A 13,761-nucleotide genomic window follows, 5' to 3' on the forward strand; every position below is an offset into this window, starting at 1 on the left:
GGGGTGCCCCCGGGGGCGGGCCCTGGCGTTGCTACGGCCGCGCGACCCGGAAGCGGCCGCGGTGCGGCCCCGGCAACCCGCGGCCTCCGCGGCGGCGGCGGCGGCGGCGGCTCCTGCGCGGTAAGAGCGGCGGGGGCGCGGGGCCAGGCCTCCGTCTGGGGACGCGGGTGCGGGGGGCCCGGGCGCGCTGCGGCCTCGGGGCTGCGTGTGGGAGGGGGTCCGGGCCTACGCCTAGGCCTAGGCGTGTGGGGGGGCCCGGCCTAGGCGTGGGAGGGGACCCGGGCCCAGGCCTAGGCCCAGGCCTGTGAGGGGGCCCTGGGGTAGGGCTGTGTGCGTGTCCGGGCCCCGGGGTGAAGGCGGGTGTGCCGCGGGGCCCTGGGGTACAGGGCAAGAGCGTGTGAGGGCGCTGGGCACGGCCAGGTGAGTGTGTGAGGGGCCTTCGGGTAGGGGTGAGCAAGCCAGGGGGGCCTGGGGCACGGGGCGGGAGGGGGCAAGGGCCCTGGGGCAGGTGTGAGTGTGCAAGGGGGCTCAGGGGGGAGGTGAGTGTGCAAAGGGGCAGGGGTATGGCCAGGTGAGCGTGCAAGGCCCCTAGGGGGAATGTGCAAAGGGGTCTGTGGTATGGGTGGGTGACTGTGCAAGAGCCCTGGGGGAATGTGCAAAAGGGCTCAGGTATGGAGTGAGAGCGCACATGGCCCCCCGGGGCAGGGGCGAGAGCGCAAAAGGACTGCGGGTAGGGGCAGAATGTGCACGGTGGCTGGCGCACTTGGGGCTGAGTGTGCAGCGGGGTGCTGAGGTGGGGGTGGGTGTGCAAAGGGGCCTGAGGTGCTGGGAGCCAGCTGGGGGCTGTGGAGCCAGGGGCAAGTGTGCAAGGTCAGCCTGGGCTGTGCGTGCCAAGGAGGACAAAACAACGGGGTGAGCGTGCAAGGGAGCTGGTGCACGCGTGTGGGCGCTGAGGGGTGAAGGAGCACCCCGAGGTGCTGGGCAGGGGCATGCGCTGGGCAGGGAAAGACCTTGCAGCTACTCCTGCCAGGCTGCACGAATATGCGAGCTCACATCGGGGAGGAGGCTCCTGCTTTGGGCAGGGAAATAACAAAATGCTGCCTCCAGCCCCGTGCTGTCCTTTGTGTGTTTTCATTTTTGTTATTGCTGCTCGCACGTGGAGTGGTTTGAGGTGTGCTAATAATAGCTGCCACGGCTGAGCCGGGAGCGGCGCGTGAATTTGCTAGCTCATGGCTTTACACGCGCCTAGTGGTTTAAACTGTTTGTCTGTCTCATGTACACATGTACGTATTTATACAATAAAGAAATACATGCTTTTCTTCAGCTGCATCTTTACTAATAAAAGATATTGCTCCTGCCTGCAAGCCTTGCTTCTTGTATGTCTTTGGACTAGCACACCTCCAGCTGCGATGCATTTTAATTACACACATGCATCCCCCTGATACACGTGCAGGTGTGGGGAAGCAGCGTTTCAGAGGAGAGTTAGTGTATAATTCATCTGCTGGTGCTAAAGCCAGGGGATGAGGAAAGTGGCTAAAACTGCAAATAATGCTGTGACAGAGAAAAACAAGAACAGAAGGCCTGGAGTGAGCTGCCCACATTCAAATGTTTTAGAGCAGCTACATTTGGGAGGGGGAGTGGAGTGGGATTTGCGATGCTGTTTTGGTTTGGCATGTCCTGAGAATATCTGTGCCTGGAAACTGCTAGGATTAATTGCTGCTTGTGAGGCTCCCTTTACATAAGGGTTATAAATACAGAGCAGCTGAGGTCAGTGGAAGGTGAAAGGGGCAAGGAGAGCTGCAGCGGAGGCAGCAGCAGTGTAGTGACAGTGCTTGGAGCTGCTGTTGGTAGGTCGTTCCCCCGGGAGCCAGCCCGGCCTCCTGGCTGGGCTTGCTGTGAGGCTGTGCGAGCACAGGTGCTGGCCAGACGAGGCTGCGTCAACCCCCAGCCCCGGGCACCTGGGGCAGGGAAATGAGCTTAATCAGCCTAAACCTGTGCTGAAGCAGTCCTGAGGACTCAGCTGTGGCAGGACTAATTCCTTGCTTACAGTTAGATATTGAAGCCATCTGCCAGAGGTTACACTTGGGCCACGTTAAATTAGGACCCTTTTATAGCTTCCCAAATGTCCTCTGGGAAGGCGAGAGAGGCCAGCGAGGAGGGTGCGGAGAGAAGCCGGCTTGTCCCCGGGCGGTGTGATTCAGCCCAAGGACTTCATTCAAAAAGCTGTGCCGTGCTTTGGGAAAACTCTTTTCTTTCTTTTTCTGTTTTTCCTCTTTCCCATTTCAGCTTTTTGCCTGTTTAAAACACTCCCAAAGCAAGCGCTCATCTTCTGTGTAGAAGCTTGAAAGCCTGAGGGGAGTCTGATTATAGCTTCTGTGCCAGCTGCAGCTCTGCTCCCTCTTTCTGCAGCTCCTGTGGAGCATGTGTGGAAGGGTTGCTGATTAGGCACGGTGCACCACAGTGCAAAAGCACCGTAAGCGGCGTGGAGAGCTCTGCCCTGTCGCGTGGCTTCCCTTCTTTCGGGGTGGCCTGGGCTGTGTGTGTCGTGGTCAGGCGTGACCCAGGTAGCTTTTTCCCACCTGGCTTCGAAGCAGGCGTGGAAGTATAGAGCAGAGAGCGCCCGGCCATGCCCGGCACAGTGTGTGCAGGCAGTGTAAAGCCCACAGGTGGGCTCCATCTCCCCACTGCCAAATGAATGAATAATAAAACAAAATTAAGTGCCAGTAGCTTCTACCTTTTGTAGCAGAGGTATGGGACCGTGCTTGCAATTCCCTTCCCTCAGCACTCTTAATTAATTCACTTCTGAGCTGTAGCTTGCTCCCCGGCTCTTTAGCTGTCCCCTCCTGCTTTTACCAAGAGCTGTCAGTCCTGGCTGGCTTCGCTCTTTGTTCTCCCAGTCTGCCCTGCGTTTGGCATCCCCAGTGCACCTTGTTCTGCTCCGCAGCCCCGGTGCTGAATTGCTTGTGGGTCTCTGCCCCACGCTGTGTGATGAGGTTGTTTTGTTTCTGTCTGACCACAGTTACTCGTGGTGATTTTGGGTTGTTTCCTTCATGCTGCCAGGTGCAGGGAGGGTGTGTGCTCCTGAACAGCCATGGCAGGAACTATGGTACGCATCGGCGACCAGCTCATCCTGGAAGAAGATTACGATGAGACATACATTCCCAGTGAGCAAGGTAACTGGTGCCGGTCCTAGCTGCTGCGAGAAGGGGTTCAGGCATGCTGAATCGCTCTTCAGTTTCTTAAGAAAACAGGAGTTTGAGTGTGAGTCAAGAGAGCAGAATAAATGGGATTTCCTGTTCGGGAGAGTTGTTTCTGGTTGCAAGGATGTATGTCATTTTGTGGGCCCTGTCTCCCTGCTTTGGCAACGGGGTGGGATGTGTTCACTGACACACGGGACCTTATCGACAACTCTGAGCAGCTTCCTTCCAGGATTAGGCTTTCCCAGCATGCCCCTTGCTTTCACCAAGGAGGATGGTGTTACCTCATAGAGCCCGGTGTAGACATCTCCACAAACTCCACGATGCATGTTCTTTTGTTTTCCTAGAAATCCAGGATTTTGCAAGGGAGATCGGGATTGACCCTGAGAAGGAGCCGGAGCTGATGTGGCTGGCCAGGGAAGGCATCGTGGCTCCGCTGCCGCCCGAGTGGAAGCCCTGGTGAGAGAGCTTCAGCAGCTGTCTCGTTAGCTCCCTGGCCTCTCCTGGCCTCCCCCTTCTGTGCCCGTTTTATGGGGGAGCAGGGCGCTGGCTGGCGAGGGGGGATAACGCCACAACAGATGTGCTTCCTGGGGATGGGAGGAGTGCAGTTCTTGGGGTGGCGGAAGAATGGGGAGAGAATTTGGGAAATTGCATATGGACTTGAGCAATCCCTAGGGGCGCTTCTTCCCCACGCATGTGTGTCTTTGGGCTCTTGGCGACGGTGTGCTCCTCTGCAGTGAACTTGGTGATCACGTGGCCCAGTAAGACTGTTTTCAGAGCCTTTTGGGCCCCTTGAATGAAGCTGTGTGTCTGCAGAGCAAAGAGTCACCATTTGTGTGTGCAGAGCTAACGTGCAGCTTTCTCATCTCTTCATGCTGCTTTTGCCACGCAGCCAGGACATCACCGGTGACATCTACTACTTCAACTTTGCTAATGGCCAGTCCACGTGGGACCACCCCTGTGATGACCACTACCGAGAGCTTGTCATCCAGGAGCGAGAGAAGCTCTTGGTACAAGGCAAATTGAAAAAGAAAGAGAAGAAGAAGAAGAAAGAAAAGAAAGACAAGAAAGAGAAGCAGTCGCTGAAGCAGGCCTCAGTGAGTATGCTCTGCTGCTTGCAGTGCCTCTGGGGAGGGAGCGAGAGGCCCAGGCTGAGGGTGAACGAATGGCTGTGAAAAAGAGGGTGATGTTGTGCTACTGCTACTTTGGGACTGGAGCAGAGATCCCTGACGAGGGATCCTGGCCAGGAGGGTTGTGAGTCTGATGAAAATCCGAGGGAAATGGAGTCGCAAGCCCAGGAAGCTGGGAAATTTTGGTTTAGACGGAGAGGCCTAGAGTGGGGATGCCACAGCCCTGTGATGCTATTGCAGAGATGGATGTGGGTCAAAGCTGCTGCTGCTGTTCTTAGCAGGTATTGGTGGTTCTTAAGGGAATTTAAAAAAATAGCCACATCTCTTAATAGTGCTAAGGTAGAGGAAAACGTGCGCCAGGAAACCGTGACCAGGAAAGCAGACCCTGCCACATTTTCCTCAGGCACTGAACTTCCATACAGAAACCCTTGCTGCCTCCTGAGTCTGGCTTCTCTTTCACCCCTTTGGGATACTGCAAGACCCCAGGCCACCTCCCAAGAGAGGGGCTGTCCTGTGTGGGAGGCTGGGGACCTCCGCTACCCAGCTGGCCTTGTCCCATGCTCCATGATGCCATCAGCACTGGAAGGATGGACCGAGAGTTGTTTTGCTGTCCCTGGAGTCCTCTGGTATCGAGTGCGTCTGCTGCCACATGGAGTCATGGTTACTGCTGGCTTCTGCTGGTAACTGCCAGGGGTCTCCTGTGGGTTCTCCCTGGGGGGCTTGGCTAAGCATCAAGCTGCCCTCCTCGCTTTTGGAGTTACGCTGTGAAGCACCTGGAACGTGGGTTTCCTGCTCACAGCCCCCTAGCACGCAAACGTTCTCCATGGCAGAAGCTGAAGTTGTTGCTTTTTTATGACATGCTGTCTTTTGGGAATGGAACAATTACTATGCTGAGATCGTGTGTGAAGAGAGGGGGGTGCTGCAAAACTTTGGAGTGCTGGAAACATTTCTTTCTTTGAAGAGGACAACAAATGGTGTTTGTGCAGTGCACAGGCACGTGGTGCTGTGATATCCAGGCACTGAATACAGGCTTAGATGCTTGAGGTTAGTCTGCTTTCCTGTTGGTAGCCTCAAGAGTAGCCAAATTCCCCTTATGTTGCAAATGATGGCAACTTGTTTCTACCTTCCTTTAGCCAGTAATGAGCTAAGTATCAGCGGGAAAAGATGGTGTAATGTATTGCCACTCAAGGCACAGGCATCTTCAAACCAGAAAGCCTCAGACCTTCAGTCTGAGCATTTTCAAAAATGTATTTATCTATCTCTATATAAATCTTACGTTAAAAAGGTGTGTATCTATACTTTAGATAAGGTTATATATAGTTATATGTGATACATTTTAGTTATTTGCTAATATATATCTACTTAGGAAATGCAGCCCGAGCCAGGGATTCTTCCTTCAACATCCTTTTGTCAAATATCCTCTGCCACCCTGTCTTCTGGGCAGGAGAGTCCTGAGCTAGAACCAGGTAGCCAGAGTGGCGATGAAGGCCTCCTTGACATAGGCCAAGGGAAGACTGCTGGGAGACCGTCAGATGTAAGCGATTCAAGCAGACGATTTGCAGGCATGTGGCCAAATAAACTGCATCCCCTACTTGTATCAAAGTTCAGCAGATCTTGCCAGATCTTAACTGATGTGGAGAAAATTTTAGAAAAAGGCCCATCTTTTAGCAGCTTTGATGTAGACATCCAACAAGACCAAGATACACCCGTGGAACTGCGAGACAGGCTTTGTCTTGACTCCTCTGACTCAGAGTCTGACGATTTAGAAGTTAGGCCAACAGTGCAGTCTTTCTGCGTGCCAAAGAAAGCCTGTTCGCAAGACTTGGAGAACGTTAAAACTCTTCTAGAGGTCCCTGAAGACAAAATCCTACTGTTTGGGGAAGAAAAGCTGAAAGAGAAGTGGAAGATGAAAGAAATGATAGGAGAGAGTGTCTGTAGGCCTGGTGACTTGTTAGTCGGAGAGAAATCTACAGGGCCTGGCGGGGATGAGGGAAGAAGTCCAGGCTTACTGAGAGACTACGAGCAAGGCCCCCGCCCAGAATCTGCACGCGCCGATTTCGTGATGGACCTCGGTGGGAAATATGCCCTCCAGAAGCCTGGTGGTGCTGAAGTACCGGAGAAGGGAGGTGGAGGGACAGATCAAGCTCCCGGAGTGCGGGAAGAGGAATTCCCGGAGGACCCGAAGCTTCCTGCCATGTGTCTCTATGAGATATTTGACTGCCAGGGAAGCAACAGTCCCCGTCAGCACATGGAAGTGGAGCTGACCCAAACCAGAAAAACTGCTGAGAATTACAGCAAAATGGAGGTTAGTGAAGGAGCAGGTAGGGATGAGGTAGGACTTCAAAAAAGCCCTTTGTGATGGCACTTCTGTTGTAAAGCTTCCTGAAGAGTTGAGAGTGTGGGATTTTCTTTCTTAGATAACTTTCAGGAGAAAAGGGGAAAAAATACTGGTGGAAGTTATATAAGCAGATGTGGCCTTTGTTATAGTAGTTTTCTTAAAGCCGAAGAGGTAGGTTGAAAAAGCGCTTGTTTCTGAACTTCCTTGCACGTCAGACACGGCACAATTCACGTCTTGTGTTACTTTTGCAAGGGGATAAAGTGCCTTCTGAACTCAAAAACAGGTGATGGGCAGCAAATAGAATGGGATAGTGACATCAAATACAAAGTCCTCTTTAATTTTCTCTCTAAGGTACTTTGTGATAAGCACACTAAGAACTCAGTCTTTTTTCCTGGAGATCCTTCAATCTAAATTGAGGAGAAAATAAGCTATTTTTAGTCTTGTTTTGCAGGCTGAATCTCAAGGCCCTGAGCAATTAAGTAAGTTGGTTAAGGTGATTCAGAAACCAGAAGTCAAAGCCAGGTCTCCCACATGCATGTCCGGTGTCTTGACAAATGGACTATATGCCCTCTTAAATGAGGGAAGAGCAGGAAAATGTTTGAATGAATTAGCTTGCTCATGGAAGGGAAGGGTTATTCCCGGTGGTTACAGACAATCATTTTGCAGCCCGGCACAGTACCAACTTGTCTGAGCGCAACTTAGTCCTTGGACTGCTGCTGCTGTGGTCTTAGGACACTAAGATGGTTTATGGGTGCAAAGGGCCCATCTATAAATGTAATTCTCTCCTCCTCCTTCCTCTGTGAATACCCAAAACAGCCGTTAGAAGAGATATTGCTCTGTAAACCTGGCACTCAGCTTGCAGCAGTGGAAGAAGGAGACAGGTACTAGGCCCTGCTCCCTGACTTTGCTCTTCAGTAGGATGGGATAAGTTCTGCAGCCTTCACAGCTCACAAAGCAGCAACATCCAGAGAGTCCTTGTTGCTTTCCAGAGTTCCCTTCTTGCCTGAGATGCTCACCCTTGACTACAGTTATTTTGTCGCTCAGAAAAGCAAAGTGAAGCAAAACCAAGCTGTGTCTCTAGGTAACTCTGGCCCTTGCTTGCCAGGGATGACGGCTGATTTGCTCTTGCCGTTGGCACCATGTGTTTGAGGTGTGCTTTTTCCCCGGTCAGTGGTGTGGTGAGTGTTTACCCCACTCTGCCTGTGCAATGCTCTGCTCCCAGCCGCTGCCTGTGGCAGGATCCTCCCCTTCACTGGGAAGGACATTCCAGGTTGTTCTGCCTTTGTTCATAAGTAATTGCCTCAGTTTAATAAGAACTTACCAAGTCACTTGTTCTGAAGAAAAATAAACTAAAAGGTCGCTGTGTGTAATGTTAATGAATTGCTTTGCTCCCCTATTGCTGGTACCCAGCTGCGACTCCACCGAATTGCTAGCTCAGGTTTCTAATTACCAGCGTGTGGTAGCGCTCAGCTAGCTGGTAATAACGATGACTATAAATATCAGATAAACTGCGGATTATCCTGAAAGTTTTAATTAGCCAGTGGAAGTGAGTTTGTCTTTGCTGAAGGACAGCTAACATCTACTGCTCCATACACATAGTTAATGGCCATCTGTAGAAAATAATTTGTTAAGCCCAGAATGTGTAATTTACCCTGTAACCATTGATTTGGCAATGACTTGGTGGAAGAAAGATCAGTGCATGTTCGTCTCCCTCTCCCCATCCCTCAGTGTGCTAGTGAATTAACTCTGTTTTCAGTCTGTAATTTTGTATAAACACAGAGTACAGGAACTGTGATTTTTGAATGCACACATGCTCTGCTGAAGCAACAACACTTGGCTGTACTGGCATAGCATAGACAAAATTCTAGCATCCATTTGCTCCCTGATTCATATGTGCAGTATATCACAAGGCAAGACTACCCAGATGGGTAATTCTACCAAGTAAAACAAAATGGTCACGTTTCTTGGTGAAGATAACTTGAGATGTTAGTCGGCCCTCATTGCTCAGAGGTGAGGGTGTTGCGTGGCTCGCAGGATTCCTGCTGTGCTTTAAAAGGGAGAAGCGTGTTCAGGAGCCTCTGGTGGGTATACTGCAGCAGAGCTGCCTTCCGCTTCCAACAGCTTTACCTCTTGGTGTAGGGTAAGGAAGCAGCCTGGATTTCTGTCTAAAGAGGTGGCGATTGCAGCTTGTGGAGGGCGGGGGGCTTCTTGCCATCTGAGTGGTTTGTACGCCACGTGTTTCGCGCTGTACAGAGCAGCAGGGTGAACCAAGAGGTGAAGCTGCCCCGTTTGCCGAGGATGGTGTGATGCTGATTGAGAGCCTATCCTAGAGCATGCCATGTGTGTGTGTGAGTTAGTGTGGCTGTCGTTATCCTCTCACTTTGGTTTTGGAATAGTGCCCATTTGTTTTCTGAATCACCCTCCTTGCTATGGTAAAGCAAGTCACCATATTCAGATGGATCTTTGGAGGGACAAAATGAATGAGCAAATCAGCCTGGTTTTCCTTAGGCATCTGATGTGCTCGTGGCTGCTTGTAGCTGAGTGTCACCAGCAGCTTTTCAGTGGCGGTAGGGTCAGCATTAGCAGACAGTCTTTGGAGGGGAAGGCGCTTGCTTGCTTTGTAGCACACCGAGTGTAAATGAAGCACTCGTGCTTTCCTCTCAGTGGGTCCCCTTTTGCACTCTCTAGTCTTCAGGCGCCCTGCTGGCACCCGTGCAGGCTCCCTTGGGGAATCTCGCGCCGTTGCGTGGCCTTGTGGACTCTGCTGCTGGCGTCCTTCGTGGCTCGCTGAACTCCGACGTGGCAAGCTCTGCGGACTCCAGTCTCCTGCTCCGAGGAGGACCTCAGGTAAGACCCCTTGGGAATGTGCCCGCAAAGGTGGGCTTTGCAAGGGATCGCAGAATATTGCAGGGATATTTAGAAGTTTAAGACAGTATTTGTGATTATCCTCAGTTTTGAAATACTTTTGTTTGTGAAAAAAATCACTTCCCTTCTCTCTCTCTCTCTCTCACTGTATTTCTCTTTGTTTGCTGTTTCTAGGGAGCCCGGTGCTAGATTTGTGTTGAGGTTTCTTCTGTTATATTTAACAGCTTTAGGGAAAGAATTGTTCCAATCGTTGAACGAAATTCTCTTTAGCTCATTTTAGTTGAACATCAATTTTTGTCCAAGCGCAGCATGACATTCAGTACAGTAATGTAATCTGAATGAATGAATATTATTCTCTAGTGATTAATATTTTCACTGTTATCTAATAAGATAAAAAAGCAAAAGAACAAGTATCTGGATAAATGTAAGATTTACAATCACGCTGAATAAATACATGTGGAATGTGTCCTTTGGGTCAACAAAACAGAAATGTTTTGTGCAGTAACCAACATCGACCTTTTAAAGGAAAACTCAAAATAAATGCAAAACATGGTGTAAATCAACACTTTGACTGAAGGTTTCCTTCTAGCTGACTTCAGTTCTGGTTGTCATTGATGATTTCAATCATTTTATTGTAATCAGTTCATGCTGTGGAACTGGCATGTGCCACTTTTTACCTCCAACAAAGTGATCTAAAGAGAACACGTCTGCTACAGTTGTTCTGGGCTGAATCAGTGTTTTGAGGCACAGGAAGGTTTTGCAGATGTGTTTCTGTAGCACGAGACCCTCTCGTGTGAGGGAAAGTGCAACCTCGTAAAGAACGTTTCATCTCCTATCCTGACATGGCTCTGCAAAAGAAGGGTGGCAGTGTAAGCCTGAGCAGATTCTCATAATTCAGCAGCTTGCGTGCCACTGACTGGTTTGCGAGTCCAGTGACTTGGAGTGATGCTGCTGTTGTGTGCTTTGGTGGGTTTGTATCTCCCCTTTCGCTTCAGGTCTCCTCTGACTTCCTCTTCTCGTTTTGACTTCACAGCCCGCAGAGACCTGTAAGCCCACCAGCCAGACCAAGAAGCTGCTGGGACTGGTCTGTGACGAGAAGGGTTCCTTAAACACAGTGGCTCTAGATAAAAGGAGAAGTGAAGAGGAAGAAAGTGAGAATGAGGTAGGTTGCGTGCCTTGGCACTTCATATGTTGCTACAAGCGTAGTGCATAAAGCCCTGGGGAATGTTCAGCTGTAATACTACCCGCAGTGATAGCTGATTGACTAGGGTTGATCAGTTTGAGAGCTTTGGGCTTTAATTTGCACTGCATTTCTTGTAGGTGTTGTTTGGTCTCCAAAAAGTATCTCATCCTGTTTTCTCCCCTTGCTCCCCTAAATCAACATCTGCCATGATATATTTCCAAAACGAGTTGACCGTAGGCTCCTTGCTTTGGTGTATTGCTATGGCTCTGCTCCCTCATGAACCCTCCGAGTTCCTCCTGTGTGGCCCGAAAGGGGATTGCAGAGATCAGAACTCACTCGTGTCTTTTTCCTTTTTTGAATATATTTAGAGCCTCCGTGGAACTGCAAGACTGTTCAAAAACCTGCACATGGATGTCAGTGCCCTGGGAGGCAGCTTTGAATCCGAGGTAAGAGAGAGGGTGCTGTGAAACAGGGGTGTGAAACGGTGCCTGAGTAGAAGAGGAGCTATGGCACTGCACAGCCAGCATGTGGGCTGCAGCAGCGAGAGCCCAGGAGAGCTGCCAGATAGACTAGTTCATGTGTAAATCATGAGAGGTAACAACCTGGAGGGGGACCGGTGGAGAGCAAGGCACGAAAGCAGAGCTAGGAGGAGTGTGAGGGTGGAGTGCATGAGAAGCCAGATGCGATCCATGGCAGGGCAGCAGCATGGGTGTCGGAAGGCAGGTTTGTAGTTGGAGGAGAGTGCTTGTCGCTGGTGGGGTTTGGGTGGCTAGCATCTTTGCACAAGGTGAGTTTCATTGTACTCTGAATGAAGAAAGAGAAAATTAGTCATGTCGGTGTGATGGGCAAGCTGGAAACCAGCTCTTCCAGGGTCTGGCAGAAAGGAGAAGATCTCGGATCTGAGAGGTGCCAGGAGGCCTGCTGTGGGTAGGAGGGGTTGCTGAGGAAGAGGCAGGGTTTGTTTTCGCATTGCTTTTTCCCAAGAGTGTAGAAAGTTGCGGTAGTGGTGTTTGGAGAGATGAGAGAGAGTTTATTCTAAAACTCGTTTCCTTTCCTCTTGCACTGCTGATAAATTGTATCCCTCAGACTCTGAGCGTCAGCAATGAGTTCAGTACAGGCATGGCCCTGTGCAGACATTTTGCTTTCCCTGCGGGTGTGCGCTCTTTGCCTGCACTTTCTTAGCAGTGATCAGGCTTAAGATGACAAGGGGACAATGGGAAGTGCGTCGCAAGCAGCGCTAGTGATTCAGCCCGACTGTTTGCGCTGACATTAATCCTTTCTCATCGTTTTGAAAATTCTGTTCCAGTATCTGAAAGGCAAATTAATGTCTTTTAAAATGTTTTACAGTATTTCCATTTCACAGCATAGAAAAATTAAGCTGTAAAGTACTTTGCTGGAGAACCCATTCAGAGTGCTGGGCCTAGACTGCAAAGGCCGTGTTAAAGTGGATGTGAAAAAGAAAGACCCAATTCTCTCATCATCTCCAAACAACAAGGAGCCTGCCGGGGCCCAATTCATCACTGAAATGTTAATGTGTCCAAGAACAAAGAGCTCTCTTGGCATTTCAGTGACGCGGCAGGGCTTCGGGAATCTATTATAAAATGGCAATTGCCACCCAGCAGCTAGGCTCTGTCTTGGAAAGTGGTAACCCAGATGGGTGATATCTCAGTCCTGATAAGTTATTAGTGCCGCACTGGAACACATAATTCACGCGGAGTTCCATAAGGTGGCAGCAGAAAAGCACTGCTCCGAGCGAGCGCTCAGCCTGCATGCCAGGCCGTTCTCCAGCTTCGCTGCGAAACTGAGAGGAGGAAGGATTCGTTAAACAGGCCCTGCCGAAGGACAGTCTGAGAAGTGATGGGGTGACCTGATGAAAAAGCTGATGAAATGTAGTCTGTGGATCAGAGCTGCATATCCATATTTGAAGGAAATAAGTGAGGATTTAGTGACCTGCTGAGATGCAAGGATGATGGGTGAGAGTGGAAGCTGCATGAAGATAGCACAAGCTGTCTGGGGGAGAGGAAGGAGAGCCAGACAGAAATGCTACTCTCTTCAGTGAGCTTTTCTGCAGCAAGGGATAACATAATTGGGGAAAAGGCACTGGAAAATGAAATGCAAGGCAGATGCTGGACAACTTGAGCTGTGGGATTTGTATCTAGTCGCTAGTGTCCTCTTAGAAAGAGTGCCTCTTCTGGGGAGCTTGGTTTGGCTGTTTGTGGGGTTAGCTATCATCTGAACCTGATTTTCTTGCCTCTTGAATTCCCGTGAAGGAATAATTGCTGCAGACAGGCAAGACTGTGCTTTAATATGTGAAAGAACTTTGGGGGACCGCTGAAAGGGGCAAGAGGGGGAAGAGGCCTGGAGGCATCTCTCAGAGGATGCCTGGAGAGAGGGTCACGCATGACAGCAGAAGTGGTCCCCAGACTGTACTGCTTGCAGTTTGGGAAGCTTTAGTACTCTGCCTTCTGTACAGGTCAATCTCTGGGTAAACATTTGGAGTCAAGGGGTCCTTTATGTGGTGGGAAATTAAAATGCAAGGCTTTTTTACCAGATGGAAATGTGTGAAAGGGAGCTGTCTCTGTAAATAAACATTGCACAATACAGCATACGTGTTATTGCAGAAATGTATGTTCAGGAAGCAGTGTCGCTGATTCCCAGGAAATTAAGACATCCATAAAATATCAGTGCAGGCATGACTCGCTAAAGTGGAAGAATGGCTGATGTGTTCATACAGCTCATGCTGAGCTGGGGGGAGCATGGTGAACTGCTATGGTGAGCGGGTACTCGCGGGAAGCGGAGCAAGTCCTGTCTGGTAGAACAGCAAATGCACCGAGCTGGCCGGCAGTTTGGCTTTTTAAAAAGCAGCAGCAGTAAAGCATGCCGAGCATGAACAGTTTGACATTTGGGGATCTGCGAGCTCCTGGTTATAGCTCGGAAAGCTGTTCGGCTGGGGAGCTTTCCGCTACGAGGGGGCTTCCGGTAGGTGCTGTGCAGGGCAGAGACCTGTCACGGGGGGCCTACCCTGTCCCCCTGCTTTCGTCGTTTGTG

At 50.5% G+C, this 13,761-nt stretch overlaps 1 protein-coding gene across 4 annotated transcripts in view; it reads left to right on the forward strand.

Moving 5' to 3' along the window:
- The first annotated feature begins 16 nt into the window (after positions 1-16).
- CEP164 (centrosomal protein 164) overlaps positions 17-13,761 on the forward strand; it is a 44,025-nt gene continuing 30,280 nt past the window's right edge. For 3 of the 4 annotated variants that reach the window (XM_064524192.1, XM_064524193.1, XM_064524194.1), the window contains exons 1-8: positions 17-120; positions 3,061-3,173; positions 3,545-3,656; positions 4,090-4,294; positions 5,694-6,632; positions 9,354-9,512; positions 10,564-10,692; positions 11,082-11,159. In XM_064524192.1, coding sequence (XP_064380262.1) covers positions 3,092-3,173; positions 3,545-3,656; positions 4,090-4,294; positions 5,694-6,632; positions 9,354-9,512; positions 10,564-10,692; positions 11,082-11,159 — 1,704 coding nt within the window. In that variant the 5' untranslated portion in view covers positions 17-120; positions 3,061-3,091. The remainder of the gene's footprint in view (positions 121-3,060; positions 3,174-3,544; positions 3,657-4,089; positions 4,295-5,693; positions 6,633-9,353; positions 9,513-10,563; positions 10,693-11,081; positions 11,160-13,761) is intronic. The other variant, XM_064524195.1, reaches the window with a different exon arrangement.

This window comes from Dromaius novaehollandiae, chromosome 21 (genome assembly GCF_036370855.1).
Source record: "Dromaius novaehollandiae isolate bDroNov1 chromosome 21, bDroNov1.hap1, whole genome shotgun sequence".
NCBI lineage: Eukaryota > Metazoa > Chordata > Aves > Casuariiformes > Dromaiidae > Dromaius > Dromaius novaehollandiae.